At 34.3% G+C, this 27886-nt stretch overlaps 1 protein-coding gene across 2 annotated transcripts in view; it reads right to left on the bottom strand.

Annotated features, from left to right (window-relative positions):
* MEOX2 (mesenchyme homeobox 2) overlaps nt 1-23431 on the bottom strand; it is a 54739-nt gene extending 31308 nt beyond the window's left edge. Inside the window, exon 1 of one of the 2 annotated variants that reach the window (XM_081931918.1) lies at nt 22557-23431. In XM_081931918.1, coding sequence (XP_081788044.1) covers nt 22557-23100 — 544 coding nt within the window. In that variant the 5' untranslated portion in view covers nt 23101-23431. The remainder of the gene's footprint in view (nt 1-22556) is intronic. The other variant, XM_081931917.1, reaches the window with a different exon arrangement.
* Between the last annotated feature and the right edge of the window lie 4455 nt (nt 23432-27886).

Raw genomic sequence — 27886 nt, 5'->3', positions numbered from 1 at the left:
AGACATTACATACATTGAGTGAATATGGTTCAGAAAGATTTTAAGATTCCTCGTTATTGGAAGCATCAGCAATGAATATTCCCCAACTTGTCTGCTTTCTTTTCAATAAATAATACAGTATTCTTTTTAAATTTTCTAATTGGAAAAAATTAAAAAGTGTCATAAATTAATTTCATGTATTCCAACTTTAAAAAAATTAAATGAATACCCTTGAATAAAATGGTGACCATTCCTGATACCCATCAATATTAAATGTGCATATACTGACAAAGAAATCATATTTAAATAATATATTGTTGATATTTTTCACCAGAGAAATTGTCTACAATGCATAAAAACACTTAGAATTTTTGCTGGAAATGTGAAATACATGAAGGAAAACTTTATCATGCTTGATGGACATATAGATTTTAAAAAATGGATACAAATACATAAATTAATTCAGAAGATTTTAAAGGTTAATGTACAATTGAAACCAGAGACTTTACTTCTGGGACTAATGGAAATGTAACTAGAAAAATATCAAGGAACTTTGTTTTTATGAATGACAACTGCAGAGAGATTACTATATTCAAAAGTGGAAAGGTTCAACAATACCCACAACGGATATATAGTTGGCAAATTCACTTCTGATTAGAGAAATAACAGTGTATTTATGGCTAACTAAAACCCCTTATAGACTTTTTGTATGAAATGGTAAAAAATGCAGTTAAGATTTGTGGTTAGAAGTTAAAATCTTGTACTAGAAGTCCTGTAATACTAGATAAAATACATTAGCTCACATCAGCATGAGATGTGGTATCATCAGTATATTCCCTACATACTGATCAGAGTGAGTTCCTACAGGTTTGGACTAGTTCACCCGATTAGGTAGTAACTCAACCTGCCACGCTCCCGAACAGGTTCTATCAGTGGCAGCACCATGTTGATTTTTAGTACTGCGCATGCGCATAACAATCTTCATATGCAGAAATGTGATTATTTTTTCCTTTTCTAATATTGTGTGCATGTGCAGACCTTTTTAGGTACAAATGCGCACTGGCACGGAAAAAAAAATTGTGCGCCGAACAAGCAGTAAGGCCTGCAGCAACCCGCCCGATATTGATGCAATGTTATCCTTTCCCAATGGTTAGACAATGTGAAGTTCTAGATGGAGAAGAGGCTTCAGCTCAACCCAAATGAGACTGGATGCTTGTAGGTTTTAAGACCCTCTCAGCTACAGGATTTTCCATCTTCAACTCTGCGAGTGCACTTTTCCAGTCAGAATTAGTGTCCAGTTAAAAAGTACTCCTGCTTTCTTCCTGCTTTAAGAGGAAGTGTAGCTGTGGCCAAGGGGATGTTTGCATAGTAATTGCACATATTTTTAGATAGCTTATTGATGATGACTTAATATCTGAAAAAGCAATGATTTTCAAAGAAATGTATACAACTATTAAACTTATCCAATTATGTTACAAGCTTTTTTCCTGGATGTCCGTACTACAGTGTGTAGTGTGGATGACAATCCCTAAAAAAGTGTTCTTTTTAGTCCTTTAAATCAAACATGAAGATAAGTGCAGGCTATTATTTCAGGCAAAAGTAAACTGCTATGCATACATTTCACTTTGAAAATTTATTACTTTTATAATACATTCACTGAATGTATGTGTATATCAATTAATCCTATGGCGATTTCTTATTCCTTTTTCCTTTTTTGTCTGTTCTACTACCGTTTAATTCTAAAGTTTGTTTACAGTTCTGCTTGGATTTTTAATATTACAGCTATGAAGCTGCATTTTTCCAGATGATATTAGTGGCTTGTTTTCCACTATTAGAAAGTTTTACATAAGACTTAGAGCACTCAAGAATAATTAAAATATATAGCAACCTTTTCTGTAGAAATAAACATAGCTGTCCAGTTAATCATTTCTCTATTATTTACTAAAAAAATATTAAAGCAAACCAAACCTTAGTGTTCCACGTTTTCAAATGACATTACAGATTGCCACATATCTGATAAAAATAAATATTAACCTACTCAAAACTGCAGGAAAAAAACCCTCAAAAATTAAAAGGAAAGAAACAAGTTGAAAGCCAGCAGAAAAAAGAAACTACAAGAAAAAAGAAATTTTGTGCCTGAAATTTTACAAGCTACCTAAAAAGCCCATTTGTAACCAGCAGTTAAACTTCACAATAATAGGTGTACATGCTGGATAAAATATGTGTATGATTCTTTTAACAATAAATCAACTGCCAGCTTGGATAACCACATTCTAAGAAGCTGTTTTAAAAAATGGTTCAATATCGTTGGAAAGTCTATTATTTCCCAAGAGTAAAGAGTTAAAATTAGGAAGTATATTTCTTTTAAGAATCATAGTTTAATAAAAGTTTTGGGATTAGGAAGAAAATCTACTATTAGGTGAATAGACCAAATTGAAAATCCTGGCAGACAGTATTGCAGAATAAACAATATTGTAAGAATTCATCTCAATAGGAAATACTTCTTCAGCTAATAAACTGGGGGGGGGGGGGGGGAGTTGAAGAAACAGAAAAAAATGATCAAGAACATTGAGCTAATTGTTTCCCCAAAGTTAATTTAAGACCTTATTCTAGATAAACTTATCACAGATCCAACTTATAAATTTGTGTAATATGTTTATTTTATTTACTTATCAAATTGATAAAGCCATCCAGCTCATGAAAGGTGATTCTGAATGACACACAAATAGATAATCCCCAAAACTACCAAAAAAGCAAGTATGTGTAAAAGACACAATAATATCCTTTAAAAATCTAACATATCAATAAATGCAACCATAAATGGAATATCAATAAGTGAAAGGAGAATCAAAATGTCTCCTTCAACAATAGTGTTCTCAAGACAAGTCGATGGGAGCTCAGGCTTTGTAACATATATAATACAAGAGACTGCACAAGAAAAATATAGTTTAAGATCTAAACATTAAGGGTCTTAACATTTCACTTTGCATTGAATGAAACAAATACGTGCCCTGATATACATATATCTAGAATTTTTGTCCTCTGTTTCTGGCTGAAACACTGCTGGTGATACGATTGTGCATGTGGTGCCTTCAGAAGGTATACTTATGGCCTCTGTAATGGACAAGTCATTTTACATCCGAAGATCCTGACCACTGGTACAATAGCACTACTGTTCTAACTAAACCCTTCAACCAGCTTTTGCCCGTATTTCCTCTAAAATTGGGGAGGGGTTACTTGCTGGAACCTAAGAGAAGTGTGTTTTCCTTGGCATAAATCTACTTACATCAATGAAACAATTTCCTTACGGAAGAAAATATTTAACAAACTGAACCGAAGCTGTATTTTAGTTCAAGACATCAGAGTTATGTGTGTATTTACTTTGCTGTCTTCTGGCTTTCAAACTAGCAAAATTTCAAATAATACAACTCACCATAAACAACTGTCCCATCCAATATTTTTATATGTATAAGTAACTATATACTGCATGTATAAAAAATATAGATAACCAGACTAAATAAGGGCAAAAGCATTAAGTAAATCACACTAAGACAGAAAGAAAAATTATTTGTTTTTCCTACCAGACAAATACTTTGTCTTAACTAAGATATGCATATAAACATTCATACTTTTCATTTAACTAGCAACTGCCATTTTTCAAAAACAAACAAACCTAAAGCTGTATCAGGTGTGCAAAACAATCCAGAAATATAAAATTTACTTTCAAATATTTTTTAAATTCTAAAATATAGTCCCAATGCAAGCTTTAATTTCATTTACATTTCTAATCTAACATATCTTTCTATGTTGCAAGATCATATCATATGCTGGCTTAATTCAGAGTAATTCTTTTACAATAGCCATCTGTTAATATCTTTATAGAGAAATAAATTATACGGAAAAGAAAAATTATATTTTAACTTATTTTCAATCCAATTATGTTATGCCCAAGCCGTTTATCATTTCAACTGAATTGTGATTCAGTTGAAATCTTTTAAGTGTTACAAACAGTAATCACCAGTAATTGGTCAGTTCTTACCTTCTAATTTTTAAATGAAGAAATTCTTCAAAAATTGCTAAATCAGGAATTTGTTATCAATTGAGAAAGGTAAATCTATCTGAATAAACTTTGAATAGTTAGTCTCTTGTTATCTTTTTTTTAACCACCATTTTTCAAAGTAAAGTACATGAAAAAAATACTGTCTTGTGTAGCATGATTTTTGTTAATCCAAAACTGCTTACTACACATGAAGCTTTAGAATCCTAATCCATAAATATATATACAGTGTATGAGTTTAATGTGTATGTATATTTGTAAATTTCTGCCAGAAACTATTCTCACAAAAAAGCATGGTCAGAGCAAAAATAATCAATATAGGTTAAAGTTAATCTATATATTAAAATTAATTGCCTATAAATAATCTCATTTATAAATAAATTAATCTCCATTTGAATATATCAAATGTTATATCTTGCTCACAGGCAAACTATTGTCACAGACGAACAGGGTGAAGATGGGGAAAAAGGAAGGGCAGGGATAAAAGAAAGAGAGAAGGCAGATTCTACATCCCTCAAGAGATGATGGTCCCTAGAAACACCTCTTTTTTTTGAGCAGTGATGTCTGCAGCCATCCTACCCATCATTATATTTTCAACGTTTCTTTCTTTTGAAAAGTATTTGCTAGTCAGAGAATGTAAAATTATGTTCCCAAATTCACAGGGGTGGAACCTATTAGGTAGACTTTAAAAAAAATTAACTTACTTATTTTATAGGAAGAAAAAGAATTTAAATTCAGTGGCATTTCTCTCTCTCAAGGATTCTCTGGTTAAAAATAATAATAATTAATAAAGGCTGCTACAAGTCAGACAGAACCTCCTAAAGCATTAGCCTATTTCATTTTGCCTCTATTCAGCCCAACTTTAGGAATATTATTTTAAAAATTCAGGCGTAGAGACCTTAATGAGCCATTTCTTTGTTTCATTGATATTTTTTATTCTGCCTGTATTAATTTCATAAATAACTCAAGGTGGCAAACATTCTTAATATATTTTATGCTCCTAATTTCATCACACACACAAAAAAACCACTATAAGGTGGAGTGGGCTGAAAGAAATGACTAGCCCAAAACCTCTCTTGAAACTGTAACAATGCATTCTTGAACATAAAGAGAACATTAATTAACAGTTGCTTTTTAAAAGAGCAAAATCTCTGGTTGGAAAAAAGCTGGAAGAAGGAAGAAATTGATTCCAAACAAATTTAAAGAAGTCTAACAAATTTGGTTAATTGCTTGCCGTATTTTGGTCTCTTAACTAGTTCCCATATTTTTCTCCAGTATTAGGGAAGAGTAGAGTTTTTGCATACGTAGGTCCTGCACTATATTTTTGTGTACTTTCTGTCATTAGCTGCAATCAGTTCAAGGGTTACATGGTCCACAAAAAAAAGAATTTTAAAGACTGCATCCTGAAACAAGAAAGAATTTTCAGACCCAAACATGGATTCTGAACCAGCATTCACGGCACTGCAATGAAGTTTTCTTTTCTTTTTTCTATTAAGAACTGATTTGTAAGAATATAATACAAATAATTTGTATTGATTTATAAATAAAGGCATTTATATGCTTAATTCAAAAAGGATAAGAAGTTTTTTTTAGAAATGATAAAAAAAGATTTGCAACTCTAAGGGGCTTTTTTATAACAAAGGCACAGTGACCTCGTCATTCAGACAAGAAGAAACATTGGAAATGTTGCTAAGTCATTTTTTCCTAGTCTTAACAGGAAGTACTAGCTAGTTGGATCAAAATTTCCCGGAATTATATGCATGCTGATGCAATAGGGATGCTTTGGATTTTAGTTTTTATAAAGTAAAAACAACTTTTCCTGATCTCATATTTGTCAGCTGACAGACACTGGAAAGAAAAAGAATAAACAAGAGTAAGAATGAAAAGAATGGCTTCTTGATGTGGAGCGCCTGATGCAAAACACAACACTTGAAACATTTAAAGTTCTATGGTAACTCTAGATTATTTGCCAGACATGGCATGCAAGACATCTAATTTTTCTAAGTTACTGCATGCCATGCCTCTGGATATATGCCCAGGATATGTAATTAAGATTTAGTGTAGGTTGGCTTCATTTTAAGCACACATCTGGAAATAAAGCCACAGATGCTGAAAAGGTTCCTGCTGATAAAAAGAACAACAGAGGTCTTCCTGGCAACACCACCATGTCTGAGGTCTGCTTGGATTTTCCCCCCGTAGTTTTTCATTCAGTTCATCTTTCAGTTTCTACATACACATAGTGCTGGAACTAAGCCAGGGTTTTATAACTTAAACTAGGATCATTTGAAGTTATTACACCAACAACAGCTTATTTCTAAAATATATTGATTGCCCTATAATAAATTGGTCTTAAAGAGAAACAAGATGATACACTGGAACATAGAGACAAATCAGTACAAGAAGAAATAGGGGAGTTACTGTCAGACCTACTCTACTTGTCAGTGCCTCCTTAAACAATCTGCATCATTTCTTAAATACACAGGATAACTGCACAGTGCTGAAAAAAATATATGTTCAACACTGTAGTTGCATTGTATTTCCACCTCCTTAATACTTCCTTAAATCAAATACACATTTTCTTATACACTTATACACAACCATTGTGACTTTTTTTGAAAAATATTCAACCTACAGGAAACAACGTACTGCTTACCACCACCTTCATATCAATATCTGCACTTCTTTAAATCTTCCCGTCTATTTTGCCATCTGTATTATAATTCTACAGTACCAAATCCATACATTCATCAATTTGTACTATTTTTATACAATAATGTGTATTTGGTAATTATTCACTCTTTTAGCCTGTCAATCACAACTACACTGATATTTAATGCATTAAGTTTTAGATCCATACTCTTATTGTATCACATAATCTATCCATTTATCATTGCAAAACATTCATTGTCAACCAACAACACTGAATTGCTGCTTGAGAAAAGCACACATATCTTTTCATATTTATGCAATTCACCAGTAACACTACATTAATTCCTTACAGTTATTCATAATTATACAGATTCTGTGGTGTAGTATTGCAGACTAACTCTGCAGACTGTCAGCAGTTTAATCCTGACTGGCTCAAGGTTGACTCAGCCTTCCATCTTTCCAAGGTCAGTAAAGTGAGAACCCAGATTGTTGGGAGCAATGTGCTGACTCTGTAAAACACTTAGAATGGGCTGTAAAGCACTGTGAAGCATTATATAATGTATGTAAGTGCTATTGCTATATTAAATAACTAGGGAAAATGACACATCCTTGCTTTACTCACTTCTTAATACTGCTTCAACATTTCTGTAAAATTATCATCATCTTTTGAATCATCATCATTGATATAAAATAAATTAAAGAAACTTCATAAAATAATCCATTTTAACAGGGGTGAGGGGCAAATTAAGACCAAAAAATAAATAAATCAAAAGCAAAATAAAATTTAACATTTCCACAAATAGTTATTTAAATTTGAAACATAGAATAAATGTGTTGCACCTAAGTGGAAATAAAATCAATGTGAACAAGTTAACTTTATAAAAATTAAAACCAACCAATTACAGGGGAAATTATCTTAAGAAATGTCCTCCAAGTGCTTGTTTCAAATATTTTTTCATTATTTATATATGTGTTGTTCAAAAATTATGATCCATAGGTAATCTAATTATGATACAATTATTTTATGCACTCTCATTTTTCTCCACGGAGAAAATGACATCGGAAGGAAAGTGTTACAGTAGCACAAAGGATAAAATGTGCAAAGGACTCAGTTATACCAGCTACAACCAAAAAATCAATTCCCAAAGGTTTGCATGCATGTAATCAGCTGGAATTCTCTTATGCAATGTTTATTATGCTTTTTAAAAGTAACTTTGTGAGTGAAATAGATGATCCACTGAATTTAAAGTTACAGTATGACAAATCCAAAAAAACCATAAAGCAAAAGCAATATAAAATCCATATAATTAATGGATTGCGATTGACAGCAAAATTGATAAAAGTAAAATAAAGCAAATACATCTTAAACATCCATTTTAAAAAGAAAATGTAGATTGTCCCTTAAAATGAAGTTTGTGTGAATGCCAAATGCCGTCCTTTATTTAAAAATAATATTTTAATGTTCTTAGCATTATTCTGATTAGTACAGATAATTCAAGTGTAACATCTATAAAAATATTTCCTTCCACACCAAATATCATACTTTCATTCTTAAATTATTAGTTTTGGAAATATAGTAGAAGAAGGCTATTAATTTTTCTAGGAATCCATTACTACTTTCACTAGGATACTGGGTAAGAAAACAAAAAAAGGTTTGGTTAAACAATTCGAGATTTTTTCAGTTGTCCTACCCAAAATTATAGAAGTGTTTGCTAGGAAACTGTAAACAGAAAATGAACACATTTGGGCTTATTCAAAACTAAAACTGACTGTTCCATTATTGCGGTTAAGTGGCCAATTCTCCTGCAGTCCATAAAGTAGAATGCTAAGTGTTTAAATAGGCTATAATTTTTTTCTTCCTTCCTGCAAAAGATGATTTAGTTTTTACATAAATAAATCTGCCAAGAACACGCTTCAAAACTTCTAAAAGATCTTTTTTATACTTCCTGAGAGGTACACCTGTCCTTGTTTAGATTTCTTTGCTTCCGTTTCTACATTTATTTTCAAACCAGTTTAAAGAGGTATGAAAATATTAATCTAAATGATGATTCATATTTGCAAATGCCCATAGCAAGATTACCAATGTTTCATAGAAATAAAAATAAATGTAAAAGAACAAAGAAACTTAAAATAGATACACTAACATCCTGAGCAAATGCCAAAGAAATGAAATCATATGCCTAAACCATTTAGCAATGTTATGCACTAAGCATTTTCAGACTTCTCTTCCTAATAACTTCAGCAGAAATATTATTCCAATTAAATGCTTTTTAAATATCAAATGCATTAAATTGTGATAAAGAAACACAATAGCCTTTAATTATATAAATATTTTAAACTGCCATTCACCTAAAAGATGCATTATTTAATTATATTCTTAAATAGGAAATTCATATGAATTTATTCCTACTAATAACATCACTATTATATGTAATTAAAGAGAACCATGAATCATGTTCAACAAATAAAATCTTTCTCTAACTGAATTTAAAAATAAACAAAAAAATATCTTCCTATCATTATAGGTGTTATGTATCTTCTTCAATCTCTATTCTTCTACGAGAGTCCAGGAAGAAATTTGACAGTTTGGTACAAGCTGTTCCTAAATACATCCAGATCCAGATATGGATGTGTGCATGTGTGTCTATTTGTCTGTGTGTGCGCATGCGCATGCGTATATGGGCACATTAGAAAAAGAAATATTTTGTTTTGTAACTGTGGTATTTGGGATTGCTACCATAATTATTTTGTGTTCTACAAGTAGTCTTTGACTTAGAACAGTTCATTTTGTTACTGCTCAAAGTTATGATGGCACTGCAAAAAAGTTTCTTACACTTATGACTATTGTAGCATCCCTCTGATCGCATGATCAAAATTCAGACGCTTGGCAACATATTTATGATAGTTGCAGCATCCCAGGGTCTTGTGACTAACTTTTGAGACCTTCTGAAAAGCAAAGTCAGTGGGAAAGCCTGATTCATTTAACAATTATGTTATTAACTTAACAACTGCAATGATTTATTTATTAACTGTAGCAAGAAAAGTCATAAAATTGGACAAAATTCACTTAAAAAATGTATCACTTAGCAACAAAAATTTTGCACTCAATAGTGATCAAAGTTTAGGACTACCTGTAGTTTGACAGGTAGGGAATTGTGTTTCAGTTTGTACAATTTGGTAGACTAAAGGACCTATCATGACCCAAAGTTCTAAACATGAAAAATAAATGAAACATTAGAAATCTTCAGATCTGTGTTTAAGAAATAATAGAAAAACAAATTCCTTTTAAAATGCAAGGACATTAATATAATAGGAAAATTATATAAAGTAATAGCAGATTTCTTTTCAGTGCGATGACACCCATTATATGCCATACAAATCTCAACTGCTTCGACTAAAAGTCTACATAAAAATAAATATAAATCCCATGGAGGTTGACAAAACTTACAAACACATATATAAGACATCATTAGCCTTTTAATCTGTTCATTTAATTCTAATCACCCAAGCTTATACTGTATTGCTAAAGATTAACTTCTTATTTCAGCAGTAATATGTGCAGGATATTTTACAAAGTCATGTTTTGACATCTTAAACGTATTACAGAGTATTAGAAGGGCATCTATTAAAATAAGGATATATTCTAGGTTGTTGTTGGTCACCTACTTGTAACAGGATATATATTGTACTGAAGAACTACATTTCATGTGTTGTGGTAAAAAAGACAAGCAGTTTTCAATTTTCCCTGCTGTTTACATTACAAATCTGTGCAATAACATATATCAAAAGAAAAAAAAAACTCCAATTACTATTTTAATTTTGCAAAAAAAATGAAAGTTTCACCACACTGAGCTAAACCAGTAATATTTTGTATTCATTTTAGTTATCAATTATTACCAGATCAATAAAGTAATTAAAAAAGTTATGTACTCTCTAGATTTATAAAACATATTACGGTATACAAACTTTCTTCACAATACTCAAAATTCTGTACCAAGAAGAGAATTGTAATCTTAATAAGTTGATTAAATGCATTTTATATGCTTTTTTGAGTCCTATTTCACTCACCAAAGGAATACATCCTCTAAGTAGGGGAATAAAGAATTACAACACATTTTCAAAGAATGTTCATATTCGACCATTCAATTTTCCTAATAGTTTTCGGTATGTCATCAAGCACCTCTTAAAACAGGCCTGTAGACGGGAAGAGAGCAGACTAATAGTTTAAAAATAATTGTGGCCCACAAAGAAATAACTGGCTCGTCAATCAGCTATTTGGCAGCTAGAGCACAGCAGTAGCGATGGAGCTATCAGTGAAGGCTGGAGATATTTGGAGGGGGGGATGCTTGCAAGTGGACTTTTCAGGGTGGAAGTAGCAGCAAAAATCTAGGCTGTTGTGCCAGATTCTTTATTGTGGCAACAACATTTGGTGGCAATGGATTATTTTTCAAAAAAAAAAGTAGGGGACAAGGCTTCCTTAGTAGGCCACGTGCTGTTAATAGGCCACATGTTATAAATGCCTGACCTGAACACTTTTAATTCTAGCTAAAGGCTAGCTAAAAGTTTTCTTTTAGGAATGCAATCTAACTTAATCTAACTTTCTTTTAGAAATGCAATCTAACTCAAATCTAAGTTTTCTTTTAGGAATGCAATCTAACTCAAATAAAATTGGTTAATCCCTATTTTGACTTTTGTTCCACAATTACGTGCCTTTTAGTGACAAGAAAACATAATCAATGTTTACTTTTCTCAAGATTCATATAGGCATACAAAAACGTATTTAATTTTCATATATGTAGCAGCACTGAGAAATAAAGCTTCAGAGCAAATAACCCATATGTAAAATTTTCATGGTGATACAACTAATGAAAATTAAGGAAAGGGAAACATTGAGCTTCATAAAATAACTTTTCAAGGAAGGAATTAAACTGTTCCACATTTTATATAACACAGGGTGTGCATTACAAATACACATGATGATGATGATGATGATGATGATGATGATGATAATAATAATACAGAGATTAACAGTCCATTGTTTCAAAATAGCTGTTTGAGCTTTTTTAGTTATTTATTTTTAAAAGGGCAATTCCCTTATTAGATGTGACTAGCTACTTGCATTTTCTTTTTTTTATCGCTTTCTAATTTTAAATTTTATCTATTTATATCAGATTTATTTTTATTTTATCCATTTTGAAAATTAATGTCTTTTACTAGTCAACTTTGCTTTCACCATCCCAGTTGCACTGAGGTTTTTTCAGTTCCTTTTGTGTGGAAATCCACCACTGTCCAACAGGTGTGAGCATAGGAGGATTCCTTCAGCTGCACCTCATTTCCACTTTCTGACTATTTTATCTCAATAGCTGAACCAAAGTGGCTTCCGGGTTTCCTGGAAGCCTTCTGCTTCAAAGAGACAAATAGTGATTTGTTTATTTCAAAGGAAATTCAGGCCAGTCAGCGATGACAGATTTATTAGTTATGTGAACATCTCTCTCTCACACACCCAGTCATGCTGGATGGGCTAGATTCTAAGCAGAAATTCATAATAAAAGATGAGGGTTTGCATTACTAAAATCCAATCATTCTCGTTCAGAATTTTCAGAATTTTCCACCAACATAATACTATGAATGCTGAAAATAAGCCTTTAACTTATCCTTTTATAATTGGGTCTATTTCACATATCACTGAATATTATATTAAGTTATCATGATTTAGCTAAAAACTGACAACAAGCAACCCTCTGATCATTTTAGGAATTAAAATGCTCCAGGTAATTTGAAAATTCACAGCTATAAAGAACATGCTTAGTTTATAGTCTATTAAAATGTTACTGATAATTACTATTGCTTACAGAATTGTAAAGGAGGTTGTTACAAAGGGGCAATCTATTAATCATGATATGAAAATCCATTGATATGTTGAACATTGTGGCTGATCAGACTTAGACTACAAAAGTAAAAAAAGATCAGACCCAGCTGTTCTTAAACATAAAATAAAGGTATATTATAATAACAGCACAAGTCCTTTTTAGTGAAGAAAAACTGAGTTTTATATCACTAGCATAGCCTGCCAGTAAGCAGAAAGCATAGTGACTATTCTAATAGCTGTATCACTGGAAAAAAGGAATCCTAGTAGCATCAGCAAGTTTGGCTAACTGCTGATTTTCCATTATATATGAAAGATTTGATTGCAGCAAGCAGTGAAATCCAATCAGGAAATAATCTTTGATCCAGATTAATTTTGATTTAAAATCCAATGTCTCAGCCAAACATCTGTAAAACTGGTCACTTGGAAAATATATGTTACTTTCATCAGAATAAAAAAAATAGTCTTGCCTCATATCTACAGCCAGAATTAATTGAATAATATCAGTATCTTACATAGATAGAAATCCATTAACATTCAAATGTATTTCTGCCTGATCTTTTCTTGTTCCTCCAATTCAACATTTATTCCTGGTAACTGCCTGTCCCTGCAGTTTTCCAGGCTATGTTTCCAGAAGTGGTTTGCCATTGCCTTCTTTCTGGGGCCAAGAGAATGAACCACCCAAGGCTGCTTAGGTGAGTGTGTTGAAAGCAGAAATAGAACTCAGATTTTCCTACTCTTTGTGATTCATTAAAGACTGATCAGGTAACTAACAATAAGAATGAACAATCTAAGGGTCTTGAACAGCAGGGTTGCAATCCCTCCCTTTCAAATTGAAACATTAACTAGTTTGGTGGTGGTGTTTTTTTAAGCAAAAAACCTCTGCAGGTGATCAGACTATTTTCAAAACATTTATTAAACCTTACTTTAGTAGGACAGGCCAAATAACAGAAAAATATACAAGTACAGATATACTGGTCAGATACAAACAATCAGATCCACATAAGAAGATTTCAATAAGCTATTTTATTGTTAAAGCCTTTATATGAGAATCTTCTCAGAGTGGCGATTTGCAGTGAGGTAAGTCTAGATAAGATTTAATGGTTTTCAACCATTTCAGAATTCATCCTCTTATGCACAAGTAGTGTTTCCAGACTAATTCCCCATTTTTTAAGTCTCCCCTGATTCTCTCATTCTTTCTCTAACATCAACTAAGGTTGTGATCTTGATTTTTATTTGAATTTTGTTAGCAGCATTTTTTTTTGATTCAGCTACCTTCTGCTTTTCTATTTGGAGACTAAATTTGAGAAGTAGTTTATTGTTCAGTTCAATAAACAATCTTGGTCATTTACTGTAAATTTAACAATGAAATTTAAAATCTTAGGAACCCTGCACTATTGTGACTGTAGATGACCACAATAGCAGCTAGAAACTATCAAATGTGCTGAATTAGTTTATGAACCAGGCTAAAAGTATCTGACATAAATATTGAATCTAAATGGTATTGTTTCAGCTTGTCTGATTTCTTAAAGATAAGACAAAATATTGGCCAAAGCTGCTGCTTGTAATTTTGGCAGAGACCTTTTCCATTCATTAGAATATAAATATTTAAGTAATTACTTAAATTCTAGTCTCATTTATTTTTTTAAATATAGTTTTCTCAATAATTTAATGTAAAGTGAATACAAACAATATCACAAAAACAATATTTCAATGGTGTGGTCTTTTAGATATTGCTAAACATTTATTTATTCTTTCCTGCCTAATATCCAAAGTAAAATTTAATACATACATAGATGCAGTTACATAGATGCAGTCTTCCAAAATAAGTATTTCAGAGGTGCACAGACTGATATAAACAGCCTACCTTTGTCTCACTTGGCAAATGATGGGATAAGAAAATAGGAGTCTGGACAGACTGAAAACAGACTGCAACTGGGAGGCCACTGCAAGTCTACTAAGGAACAGCAGCAAATAAGAAACAGTGAAATCTGTGGAGATGGGTTTTTGAGAAATACATGTGTTCGTCAAAAAGGGAAATGTATGAAGCAAATAATATAATTGCTTAAAAATAAAGTTAAGATGGTAGATAAGATTGTAATTAGTAGTAATCAGTAAATATGTATGGTTTGAATATTTGAGTAATATTTAAGGGTTTTTCCTTTACTTGGTACTTCTCATATGCACAAGAGTCCTGCAGACTCTTAAACATCTGTGAAATCTTTTTTATTATCTTTGGATAATATCATGATTTACTATCCTAGGCTGACATTCATAAGATTATTATTTTATTTCACAAAAGTGCCTTGAAATTTGGCTTTTATAACTAAGATTAATTTAGCATTCATAAAAATTAAGTGATTTATACATGGCTAGAGGCAGGTTAGCTTGGACAAAAAGCTGTAAAAATATCTCCAAAAGAATTGTGCATATGCAACTCAATCATGACACCTATTTTTCCCTTCATTTCATTCCTAAAACAGAAGTATTTGGAACTGAGTCTTTATTTTTTGCCAAATTGTATAGTGCATTTCTGAAATGGGAGCAGGCCGAAGACGCCTAGGATTAGTAGTAGACCAGCCAATGTTTAATTTATATGCTCATTTCAGCTAGACCTAAATGCCATGGAAGTCTCCATTGCTTACATCCAATTGATTTGGAGTTTACAGTCCAACATTCTAAGGAATACATGAAAGTAAGGCATTTCAAACAAGGCAAATAAAAAAGCCAGGATTTCATGGAGCACAACAAAGCTGCATAGCTCTTTATTGCTTTTCGTCATCTTTTTAAATGGAATAAATGCAAACAAATAATGAAGAAGTAGTAGTAAGAATTATGGGTCAAGAACCTCACAAAAAGAATTTCATGGGATAGAGGAGTGAGGAAAATAATCTTTGATTCTGACAACCTTCTTAAAAGTATAGTGAAACTTGGAAGGTTTTTAATTTCTTTCATTGGAAAACAAAGATTTTTTTTCATCTTATTTTTAAAAGTAATCAGAAAAGCTCTTCTGTCGCTATTATAAATACCTTTAATTGATATTTTCTAAATAATAAGATAGCACTTTCAGCAGTTATTAATTTGAAGCCTGTTTAATTAACAGGATTACATCAGCAACATGATCTTTGATTGGATCTCCGTGGTCTTATCTCTAGTCTTGGGCCTGACATATAGCCCAATAGTGGATTAAAAAATTTTTTACTACTGGTTCTGTGGACGTGGCTTGGTGGGCATGGCAGGGGAATGATACTGTAAAATCTCCATTCCTCCCCATTTGAGGGGAGGGTTACTGCAAAATCCCCATTCCCTCCCGATCAGCTGGGACTTGGGAGGCAGAGAATAGATGAGGAAGGGGCCAGTCAGAGGTAGTATTTACCAGTTCTCCAAACTATTCAAAATTTCCACTACCAGTTCTCCAGAACTGGTCAGAACCTGCTGAAAACAACCTCTGATTTAGCCACACAAGAACATATTAAGACATAATAGAGTAACAGCTGAAATGAGAACCAGGGATTCCAGGCTACAGATGGTGTTTAGCTGCTTGGCTTCAAAACCACCAAAATGTATACCATATCCATTATTTCAGGAAGGCAGGAGCAGAAGCCCTACATTTAAGCTTGAAGACTATAAAGGCCATTTACATCTTCTGACTGCTAGTATCAATCACCTGTTGTATGTGTGAGTGAGTATTGGTGTAGAATATATAGCTTCATTCTTAGTCTAAAATTAAATTTCTAATCAAGTCAAGTTGTGATCTTTCTGCCAAGTATGGCCAAGGTATTAAGTTAAATTGCACACGGTTGGGAGATCCATAATTTGCTGCCAAATCATGTTTGGTAAAGAAGAAAGTAACATCATTTGCAGTGTGGCACTTGTAAATTCTGAATGCCATGGAACTGAATGAAATTCAGAAACAAGTTGATAATCAATACTGACAAAATCAGAAGACGGAGAGGGGAGGAGAGGGGAAGGGAGAGGAGAAGAGAGAATGGAAGAGGAGACTGTAAATATGTCTTGCTTAGAATCCAGAAAGATGTATATTGCTTCTTTTAAAAGAATCTATTCCAGCTATATAATTGAAAAACTACAATTGGCCTTGACTTTTTCAACCTTAAATTAAATTAAGAAATTTCCCTTAAGACAAGTCTTTTGAAATATATTTATAATAAATTTATATTTTTTCCACTGGGATTTAATCATTACAATAAAAAGCTACAACTTGTTTTATTGCCTTATAATTTTTATGAGTGGGAGAAGCTGATTATAAACTGAAGCAATAAATACTAAAACACACCTGTTCCAACCCATGATAATTAAGATAAATTCCAGTGATTCTTAAAATAAAACTTTCCATTCTAAAGCTAAATTACTGGGAGGAAGCTAACTGCTAATTGATACTAACTTTTTTCTCCAATAAGTGCAATACGTTAAATAATTAAGATTTCCCCCCCCCCCTTTGCATTAAGCTTGAAATTAGCTACCTGCAGAAGGGACCCACTTTTATCTATTCTGATATTTTAAAGTAAATGTGAAATCATCTTTTATCATCATCATCAGTTATGATTCAAACATATTATAGTATAAACCCCTCTCCTTCTCCCCCCCTCACACCTCCATAAGCAGGAATTCTGTTCAGGCAACAGCCAGCACTACATGGAAAACTGCATTTTAATTTGGAGAGACTGCAGAAGCAGCTTGTATTTGGTACTGTGTCTACTATTTAGACAAATGGAATGAAAAATATTAGGTCTTGTCTTGCCACTATTAACCAGGAACCAAATGCTCAACTTAAATGACCAAAACATTTCCTATGGAAATTTTTCCCTGTTTCAATAGAGGAGCATTTCCCATGTCCTAACAAAAGTTCAAAAGCAATTCACCATGCGGCATGGAAAGTTGCTTTTTAAGAAATAGGAACCCCAAGTCCCAATAGACATCAGGCATGTTGATAATGAAACCTAGTATCGTTAACAAATTAACTCTCTCCAGTAGAAAATCACAAAGAATTCTATTTGCTTGTTTACACTTAGCAGCATGCTGAAAGGTTTAAGAACTTTGATGAATCAGTTACAGTGTTCATTTTGAAAAGATATACAGGTCATTTTTCTTACTGAAATGTTTTGGAGAGTAATTAGAAGTTACTAAAAGCAATGAATTCATATTGTTAACACACATTTATCAAATCATTTTCTCCAACATGTATGTCATTGAACGTACATGTTTTTTTCAAAGGCATTTCTTGGAAACTACACTAAATATTTTCAAAATAATCCATCAAACTTTACTTCTGGACAATCTCTATCCATAGGACTACTATATCAGGCTACTTCAATATAGAAAACTGTACATCAATTGTACTTACATAGAATTGCAAAATTATAACCATTTATATAAAACATTAAAGCACATAAACTTTGTACTTGATGTTTAAATATGGGATAGCAACATATATTACTATAGAACTCAGAATTTTAGAAAAGTTTTATTTTCTTATTTTTTGAAAAAAAATTAAAACATATATCTAAAAATGTATCCAGTTCTTTTTAATGTTGTGATCTATGGACAGATCGTTAAATATTTTAACAAGTAATCCAAAATAAAAGTTAAAATATTTTTACCTTTAAATGATCATTTTATTAAACTAATGTAATTGCTCCCTGAACTTAATTGGCCTTGTAAAGTTTTATTTAAATTTTTTAATTAAAAATTTAAATTTGGGGCTGTAGGATCAGAGCACCTTAATTGGCTGTGGGACCTTAATACAAACTATAGCATCACATGAAAGGAAGATGAGAACGTATTATCATCCCAAGGAAATAATTAAGATAGGCATATATTACATAATATTTTGGAATTCCAATAACAGAGTAATGGTAGAAGAATAAAGAAGTGAAAATATATATCATCTCTCTCCCTCTCTCTCTCTCTCTTATAATCTAATTTTCTATTTCTTAACCATATATCTTCCTTTAGAGTTGTCAGCTTTACAAGATTTAAATTCATTTGTGATATTTAAGATTTTATTATAAATATTACACAATATTTCCAGGAATAAAAAAGGTGAAATTATAGACAATATGTGTCATTTAAAATGATCATTTTGCTTATGTTGCATTAACTTAGGAAAAAATGGGTATATTTTATCAGCAAATACAAGCAATGGTCTGTTGCTTTTGATTACTATATTATCTACTATGACATCATACTGTTCTTTACTGGGTTTCTGTTATATTTTATTATATGCTGGGAAATACTTATTGTCCATGAAACATCGGTATAAGACAGACTAAAAATTATATTTGTTCAGATTTCTTTGAGTGTCTTTCAGATGCAGAGGCATAATTAGGGGTTGCTGGCAACTAAAGTAACAGTCTTGGACGTCCACTTTCATTATCAGTCATCACAGGAATAAACAGCATCAGAAGCAGCTCAAGGTACCCTGTTTCCCTGAAAATAAGACCTCCCCAGATAATAAGCCCAATCGGGCTTTTGAGTGCGTGCGCTAAAATAAGCCCTCCCCCGAAAATAAGCCCTCCCTGAAAAAAAATTGCAAGACAGCAGCAGCCACGAGTTGACCACGCTCGCTGCCTCCTGCACCTCAAAAATAATATGACCTCCCCGAAAATAAGGTCAAGCGCTTATTTCGGGAGCCAAAAGAAAATAAGACCCTGTCTTATTTTCGGGGAAACACGGTATCAGATCTGAGCTACCAAAATCTCAAGTAGATAAAAGCAAAGAGAATTGTCTATTTCCCTTTGGAATCTGCATCCTTGGTACAGGTAGTCCTCAACTTACAATCACAATTGAGCCCTAAATTTAGGTTGCTAAATAAGAAATTTGTTAAGTGAGTTTTGGCTCATTTTACGATTTTTCTTGCCACATTTGTGAAATGAATCATTGCAGTTGCTAAGTTAGTAACATGGTTGTTAAGTGAATATGGCTTCCCCATTGACTTTACTTCTCAGGTCGCAAAAGGGGATCACATGACCCAGGGAAACTGCAACCATCATAAATATGAACCAAAGCATCTGAAAGTGAATCACATGACCACAGGGAGGTTGCAACAGTCATGAGTGAGAAAAACGGTCTTAAGTAACTTTTTTCAGTCCATTGTAACTTCGAACAGTCATTAAACTAACTGTTGAAAGTAGAGGACTATCTGTATATACTGAGGCTCACTGTCATTACTTACCTGAAGCCTCTTTCCATTTTCGCGCTACCCACAAATCACAATGTCACCCTGTACAACAGCCTAGATTTCTGTATGGGATCATGTTGGCCCTAAAGGAGAACAAATAAGATGTTTTTTAAGATCAGGGTCGCTACGCCTAAGACTAACAATGAAGTTTCCAGGCCTGCCTTGTTACCTAGGTTTCTATATAGCATCTATGCCAATGTTTTAGCAAAGCACAAACACATTGCTATTTAGATTGTACATATTCCACAAATAATTTAGCCCCAGAGATTATTGTACTGCAGAAATAACTAAAGAATATTTTCTCTATTGTTTCCTCTCAACAGCTGTAATTCAATACTTAAGTGTCTTGTGAAACTCTTTCTTGATTTTTTAATGTTATAAGCGTTTTTTTAATTAACACACTCTTTCTTATGTATCTCTTATGGCTTTACATCTTTTATTTTAAATATATTTATGTAAATATAAGAAATGATAAGATACAAATATGGTAAGCATTATAAAGCTCCATAAAATATTCAGATATGTAAATAAATATAATATATTTATGATAATATATACAGAAACATTTGGCATATGAAAATATATGATTATCTTAAATCTGATATTTTCAATTTATAGTTACATATAATGAAAATACTTTTCTAAAGTATATAGTAGTGTATTTTACACTTTATAAGAAAGATGAAAGAGATATATACCTTTGAATGCCAATTGATATTATAACCTTATATTGGAAAGTTAGTCACACTGAATTTTTTCTTTGTAAAACATGAGCATAAAATTATAATTAAGACTAGCTCCCAATCAAAGTTTTATAGAATTGTGTTCTAATATTTTTAATATAACATACAGTGATATAATGTAATTAACTTTCAATTATCTAGGTATCTAAGCTTAATAAATATTAAAGGAGATTAATATTTCTGTTTAATATTTATGAAGATTTCCTTTTAATTATTACACAGCACTTTTTTTACATACTGCATTATGTAGCATTAACCTTAGAAGTCAACCAACCAGTATGCCTCTAGAATATAATAATCACTTTTATTTGATTGATAGATGATTATAATTCAAATAAATGCCTATTTATGTCTCTTTCAAATCTTTAGCCTGCCACTTTATTTTGTCAATTACAAGTCAACAATTATACTAAAATTTAAAAATTCATTATAATTCTAGTTTTCTTCATCTAATTAACACAGAAAATAGTTGAAACCATTCTAAATTGATCATATATGTACCATTCAAAAAGCCATCTTTTTTAAAAAAAATAGAATTGTTAGTGAAAGATTCAGCTTCCTTCTTATTTTTACTCATAGGTAGAAATCCTTCAGATTTCTGTCTAAACTCAGCGTTATACCACACTATTGCATGTGTGTGAAAATGTGTGTATATATATATATACAAATCTATTTCTTACCTTTAGCAGTGTTATAATGCAACGTCCCTCATCCAGGACTGCCTGAAGAGTTCTTACCCATTTAACCATTTTTATAGAAAAGTATATTTTGTAACATAGTTTTTAAATGCAATTCAAATCAGCTTTTCAGTTTCCTAAACTACAAGACAGAGTACAAGAAGTTTCAAAATGCGTAGGACTCAAAATATTTTGCATTAAACTGTCAATGAAGTACATTTCTATATAACAGCCCTAACAATTCAAATATAACTATGGATAGTTTTGCACTTTTAAATTTCAAAGTAGACCATGACTTCTACATGATCAAAACTTGGAATTCTTTTCTAAATAAATATATATATTGTAAAATATACACACACGTGTGTGGATACACACATAAGTATTCAACACACATAAACACATATACACACATATATAAAAGCAAATTTAAACATGTATTTAATAGTACAAATATAAATCAAAAGTATCCAACTAAGGACGACAAAACAAATATGGTGAAATTAGTGTGCCAATATGCTAACTTACCTTAAGTTACATGAAATAATTGTAATTAGAGCAGGAACATACAAACACTCATATTTATACATATACACTTTCATTTGATTATTTTTATGTACTTTTTGAGGCCTAGGCATCTATACCTACAACTTCATTTGAAAAGTAGAATGATTTGCATTTTTATGCAATCTGTCTTCATTCTATAAGCCTAACCAAGATAAAACTACAGCAGAAATTCTATTTCAATTCTACCAGTGTCCCAGAAATACTTTAGATATTAAGTCCTAAAAAGAAACTGGAATTTATTCCTTGACTGGGGAATGATACTTTTTGTGAGCATGAATACAGCCCTATCCTTTTCCTTAGGTAGAATCTATAGAAAAGATATAGTTGACTTTAGGATAAACCTGAATATTGGATGTCCCCTGCATTCTTTAGAAAGGCTATGATTTCATGGATTCGGCAACCTCTTAGAACAGGAGTTCAAGGATTCTAACTCCAAGGTATCCTAATCCAAGTCCTTAACACTTGTGAATATATCTATCATGGGGCATCGAGCGGCAAGTATAGTCTTTTAATTAGTGTAGTGATAGGCCAGTGGCTAAGTTCTCACATGCTAAAACTGGGGTCTTGTCACTACCACGCGAGGTATCAAGCGCTCATGCGCCGAAGGCTTCCAGAACAAATCCAATGCCGACTTAAGTTGTTTCAGAGCTGACCGATCCGCCCATCCCGGATTTTATTTTATTTTTCTTCTTCATCATCATCATCATCATCATCATCTGTGTGTGTGTGTTTCTCACACTCACACACAACACACACAACACACACACACACACACGAACGACTTTCCCGGACTGATGAAACGCAAGGGAGATGGCTTTACCTGAGCTGTCGCTTTTCCGCTTGCCCATTCTTTTCTCGGTCTCCACCGGGGACAGCGCTTGCCTGCCGTAATCTCCTGGAGCGCACGCTGCTCCTGTCGGGGTGCCTGTTCCCAAACTTGATGAATTCGAGCACAGTCCTGGGGGACTACTAGCTAGCTCCGGGGGTCCTGCCGAGTCGGGTTGAAGGCACAGGCTGTGTCTGGATGAGGCGGACTGGGGCGGTGGAGGCGGTGGCGGGGAAGCCATCTGCGGGATGTGCCAGTTGGTCTGTAAGGACTGCTGGTGCTGCTGCTGTTGTTGTTGCTGGTGATGGTGGTGGTGATGGTGGTGGTGGTGGTGGCCCCTGTGATGCTGGCTGCCGAACATTCCCTCCTCGTTGGGGTATCCCGCTATGATGCAAGAGGAGGAGGACGCGGAGAGCTCCGGGTAGGACATGTGATCGGAGCGGCCGTGCAGGGCAAGCGCAGACTGTGAGAATGGGTGCAAGCCCTGGCCAGGGGAATGGTGGGGACTGCGCAGGCAGCCGAAAAGCGTGTGATCCATGGCATGCGGCAGGGCTCCGAGCGGCCACCCCACTGCCAGCGAACGCCCGCCGGAGGATAAGGAGCGACCCGGTCCTCCCCTCTCCTCCCAGCCACCTCTAAGGCCGGTGGCTGCGCGCCGCGACGCTCGGGTGTAATCCAGATCTCCTGCTCTTGGCTACCAATCCCGACGGTGGCTTCAGTCGGATGTTTCAAGAAGCTGCCGCTGGGGCTCGCAGGCGGCGGAACAGAGGTGGTCCGCGCTAATGCTCGGAGGGGGAAGCGCCTCGCCGAAGTTATAAATACAGGAGTGTGTAACGTGAGCCGGGGGCTGGCTTAGCGGCGTGGCGCTGACCACATACGAACGCCAGCCCAACAGCCACCCCAACAACGACCTGAAGCTGCCCTCATCCCCGACCCCACTTCAGCCTCGCTCTTGCTTGCCAGGAATCGGGCCAGTCCCAAGAAGCAGGCACTTTCAGGACCTTAATAAGCTCTGCGCGAGAAAACTTTAGGGGGCCCAGCCTGCCCTCATCCGTGGCCCTTTCAGCGCCGAGCTCCGCCCAACACGCCCCTCATAAAGTGCGGGGCATAAAGGCTCAGATCTTGCCTTTATGTGGCGCAGAACAAAGAGGGCAGGTAAGATAAGCACACCTGTCCCATCTGGAATTTCCTTCTACTTCTTTATTACCTCGTTTGGTCTAGGGGTGGATATACAAGAAATAAGGATATTCCAGCAAGTGCAACTAGGAAAGTCTGGAAGGACAACATTTAGCTACCATGTACTTTAAGACGTTTTGTGATGCATAGTAAAGTTTTTTTTTCTGAGCAGCATGAAGGAAAGGATTTGGCTTATTCCAGATGTGAGAAGGAAAGGTGACTGTTTTTGCTTATATTTCTTGGTGTAACCCAAGTCTTCTTACTAGACCTTCTACAGATCACTTTCTTGTCATTTCTCTTTTATCCACCAATTAAGTAGTGCAGTGATATGAAATAGGGGCATTGGAGCCAAGGTTCTGATTGTGCCACCCAGAAAAAAGAAGAATGTATAAGTGAAAGGACCAAGTGATTCTACAACTGCCTGCTATTTCTCTGGCCAACTTTGAATGATCTGGAGAGTGAAAATGAATCGATATTGCCCAGGACTAGTTGCTCCTATACATGGTTCAATGTCTTTCTACTTTCCACTTTTAGTCACTTTAAAAGTATCATACCTTGTAGGAGTCTTCTAACAGTACCAGCTCAAGCATTACTGTGCCTCAGCATGATTCTGGTTGCTGAACATTCAAAAACAATCTATCATTTGGGAATATCCAAATCAGAAATATCTCCTATTCAATTTATTTTTCACCTTGCCAAGGCTTTTGTGATCCAGTTGGTCAAGTATATTTCTCTATCTGTACAATACAGTTCCTGGAAGTTCTGGCCAGAACACTGAGCATTACATTCATGTTGATTATGGACTTATATCATCTTCACACAGAAAGTAACAATGCTGAGAATGAAGTAAAATCTCAATTCATTTCCAACCAATCTTCAAGCCAAAGTGGAAGTCAAATTAACAGCATCCATTTATTTCAGCCTGTTTATTCACAGAGGAAAAGTTTAGATGATTGCAGCTTTCAATCATCAATGACTACATTTGAAAAGCAACTTTCATAGTAATGTATTAACATGCTCATCCATAGTTTTAAACATATCGTTTGTGATGCAAAAGAGGTCCCAGGTGTGTCACTTTGTTAGAAGGTTGCCATTTGATCATTAGGTGGCAAGCTTTTTCTGAATTGGATGATTTTGAAAACAGTACTGTTGAAGTCAAATTAAAAGCATCCCATAAAGTAGAATCTCTTTTAAGATTCAACTTTATGGGATGAAAATGAAGGAGCTTTTAAAAGTCCATGGATTTGTTTAAAGTTCTGAATAACAGTTTCCTGCCCTTGTTTCCAATGTTAGAGATTCTTAACACATCACATTGGCTAATTTATTTTCTAAACTGTTCAGATTTAACAGGTATATTTCATGATATGCCTGGAACAGAGGCAGCAGTTTCTCACATAATGTATCATATTACCATTATGATTTATGTCTTCATTAGCAAATAGATATTTCCTTGCATCATTTTCTCTCTTTTTCTTGGTCACAGCTATTTTCCATGGAATTACCCAAGCATTATAGAGTAAGCATCAATGAATATTGTATCTTAATAAAACTACAAAGGTTTTTGGGTTGCTATCTAGAATTGTGTCACTTAAAACTTATAAAAGGCTTGACATTACAAAATGATGCTAAGGAAAATTTATTTTGTCATGGTTTACAATATAAGAATAATAATACTTGCATTTATATTAGTACTGATTGCGAACATTGTATTAATTATGAATATAGAGGTTTTCATAATATCAGAGAGTCCTCAGGTTTTCTCATTATAATGTCCAAACAGTAATTCTCAGGGTGTGCCACAAATATGGAATTATTTTAAATCTGCTTCAGTGTCAAACAGAAACACTCATTTTCCTTCAAAATGTCAAGCTGTATAGATTTCAAAGGAATTCATTATATAAATTGCTACTTCCTATAAATGATTTAATTAGGAAAAAGGTAATCTATTTACACTGCATTTGATTCTGTGGATACAAATGCAATGAATGAACCAATAAATGAATTCTTATAAAGTGTCATTTTACACTAGAAGAAAAATCATTCGGGCTAACATATTTATAGTAGAGAAAAATAGTACAGAATGTTTTCCCCCAAAAGTTATCCAACCCAATTAAAGCATACAAATCGGGTTGGATAATACCCCATTATTTGATTGACTGATTTATATCCTCCCTTTTTTTAATATTCCTGGCTCCATTCCTTGCCCCCTTAAAAAGTTCTATAAAATGGTTGGGCTGAACAAAATAAGAACTGGTCTACAGTTTTGCAGCAAGCATCTGAATTTGGACAAGCTCTGGTCCATTGGCCCAATAGAGACCTGAAGCCTGTAGGGTGAAGTCATGGACATTTGGTGGATCATGAGTCCAACAGTTTACGGCCAATTCATTATTTTCATTACATTCTCCAGACAGATTACTTTGTGAACTCTGTGGATACATTTGTGGCATCTGCTTTTGTATCAGGTGCAGAATGGCATAAAATTTATGATATAAAATAAATGATCTTCCTATGAAATCATCCCTGGACTTGTGAAGTTCTGTTCATAGAGCCTTCAGGATGAAAGTGTATAGGCAAGTGCTTCTCAATGTTGGCAAATAAAAGAGGTGTGAATTTCAGCTATCAACATGCTGGTTGGGAAATTCTGAGAGTTGATGTCCACACCTTTTTAAGTTGCCACGATTGAGAAACCCTGGTATAAGCTAAGCAATTGTTAAGGATGTCTGGACCCACACATACCATGGACACCATACCCTTTTTCATTCAAAACATCAGGTGTAAATAATTCAATTATTACTGAGCCCAGTCTGTTCATTTGTGTTCATTTGTGGAATCTATCTTTCTATAGATTTGGGTGCCGTATCATTAAGCAGAAAGGAAGTTCAGCTTTTGAGCCTTTATTATGCTAGACCTTATTATGAAGGGCAAGCTGTGGATAGGGTGAAATTAAACCAATGAAGCATAAGTACAAAAGGGAGCAAGGAGGGGGGTTTCCAGAAAGGTACATCTTTGAGGCAAAGACCCAGGGACTTTAGGATATGCGAGGCGCTCTGAGAAGCGCCGGAGCCGAAGTGCATCAACCGCGCTAGAACCGTTTCCCGCCAGATCAGTTTGATTCACTTTCAGCAGAGCCGGGAGTGTCCCAGGGGCAGGATTGGACTCCTCCCGTTTTGTCACGCCTAACAGAAATTGAAAACTCGGGCCCACCGGCGGTTTCGAAATTACTGCAAATCCCCCGAAAATACCCATGTAACAAACTGCCCTTGACAAATCGGGTGAAGCCGATGCTGCGCCCCCACGCTGGACTCTCTCTTAAGACGGATTCGAAAGCAATATTCAGGAAAACTAATTGTCTCCTGTCTCTCTCTGTTTCCATTTACCCACAAAACACTCGTTGCAAGAACACGTGCCTCATTGAAAAATCCCGCTTGTCCCGGGGAGGGGGGGAAGCGCAAGGCACCCTAAAACCCTCGATTCCTGACCTTTCAAAACAACGTTCTCCGCCTTTGTATAAGCGACACCGTCCCATTTGGCGAAAAGTTTATTTCATCTCCCTTCGTGACCGCGTTTGCATTGTCCCAGCTGTCTGGAAAAATTCGAGTGCGCTTCGAAAGAGCGTTAGTTCACATTAGTTCAACAAAGTAACTTGATAATGAAGGATCGTTTAAAGACATCGGGGTTATTTTTGCTCCCTTCACGCACTTCCAAAAGTCTCGTTTTGATTCTTTGTTGTTTCAGATATTTAGTCCCAATCCATGAGATTTCCAATGCTTTGCATAAAAACACGCACCCGCGCGTCGGTTTCATCTACCATTGGCGGCGGAGGTGTGTGTATGTGAATTGCAAGAGGCAGTGGCTTAAACGGAAATTGAGTCTGATTCTGTGGGAAATTAGTTTTGCAGACTTTCGTTGAAAAAAAAGTTTTGTTTAACAGATGCTTTTCAGGTCGCCCCGCTGCACTGCGGATCGTCTGGGGCTGGTAAGAGTTTTCTGCACTTTTGGATCCTATTTCTTACCATGTTTATAATCGTCTGAAATCATTGTGATAATTCTTTCTAGTATTTCTTTCTGAAAAAGTTGTTGATGCCTACAGAGTCTGAGAAAAACCCCGGAGTTGCAGTACTAGTTTTCTGTCCCTTTCTTTTTCCAAA

Source organism: Natrix helvetica (genome assembly GCF_964273705.1).
Source record: "Natrix helvetica genome assembly, chromosome: Z".
Classification (NCBI taxonomy): Eukaryota; Metazoa; Chordata; class Lepidosauria; order Squamata; family Natricidae; genus Natrix; species Natrix helvetica.
Note: the sequence above shows the minus strand (reverse complement) of the source record. Positions and strands in the feature narration are given on the sequence as shown.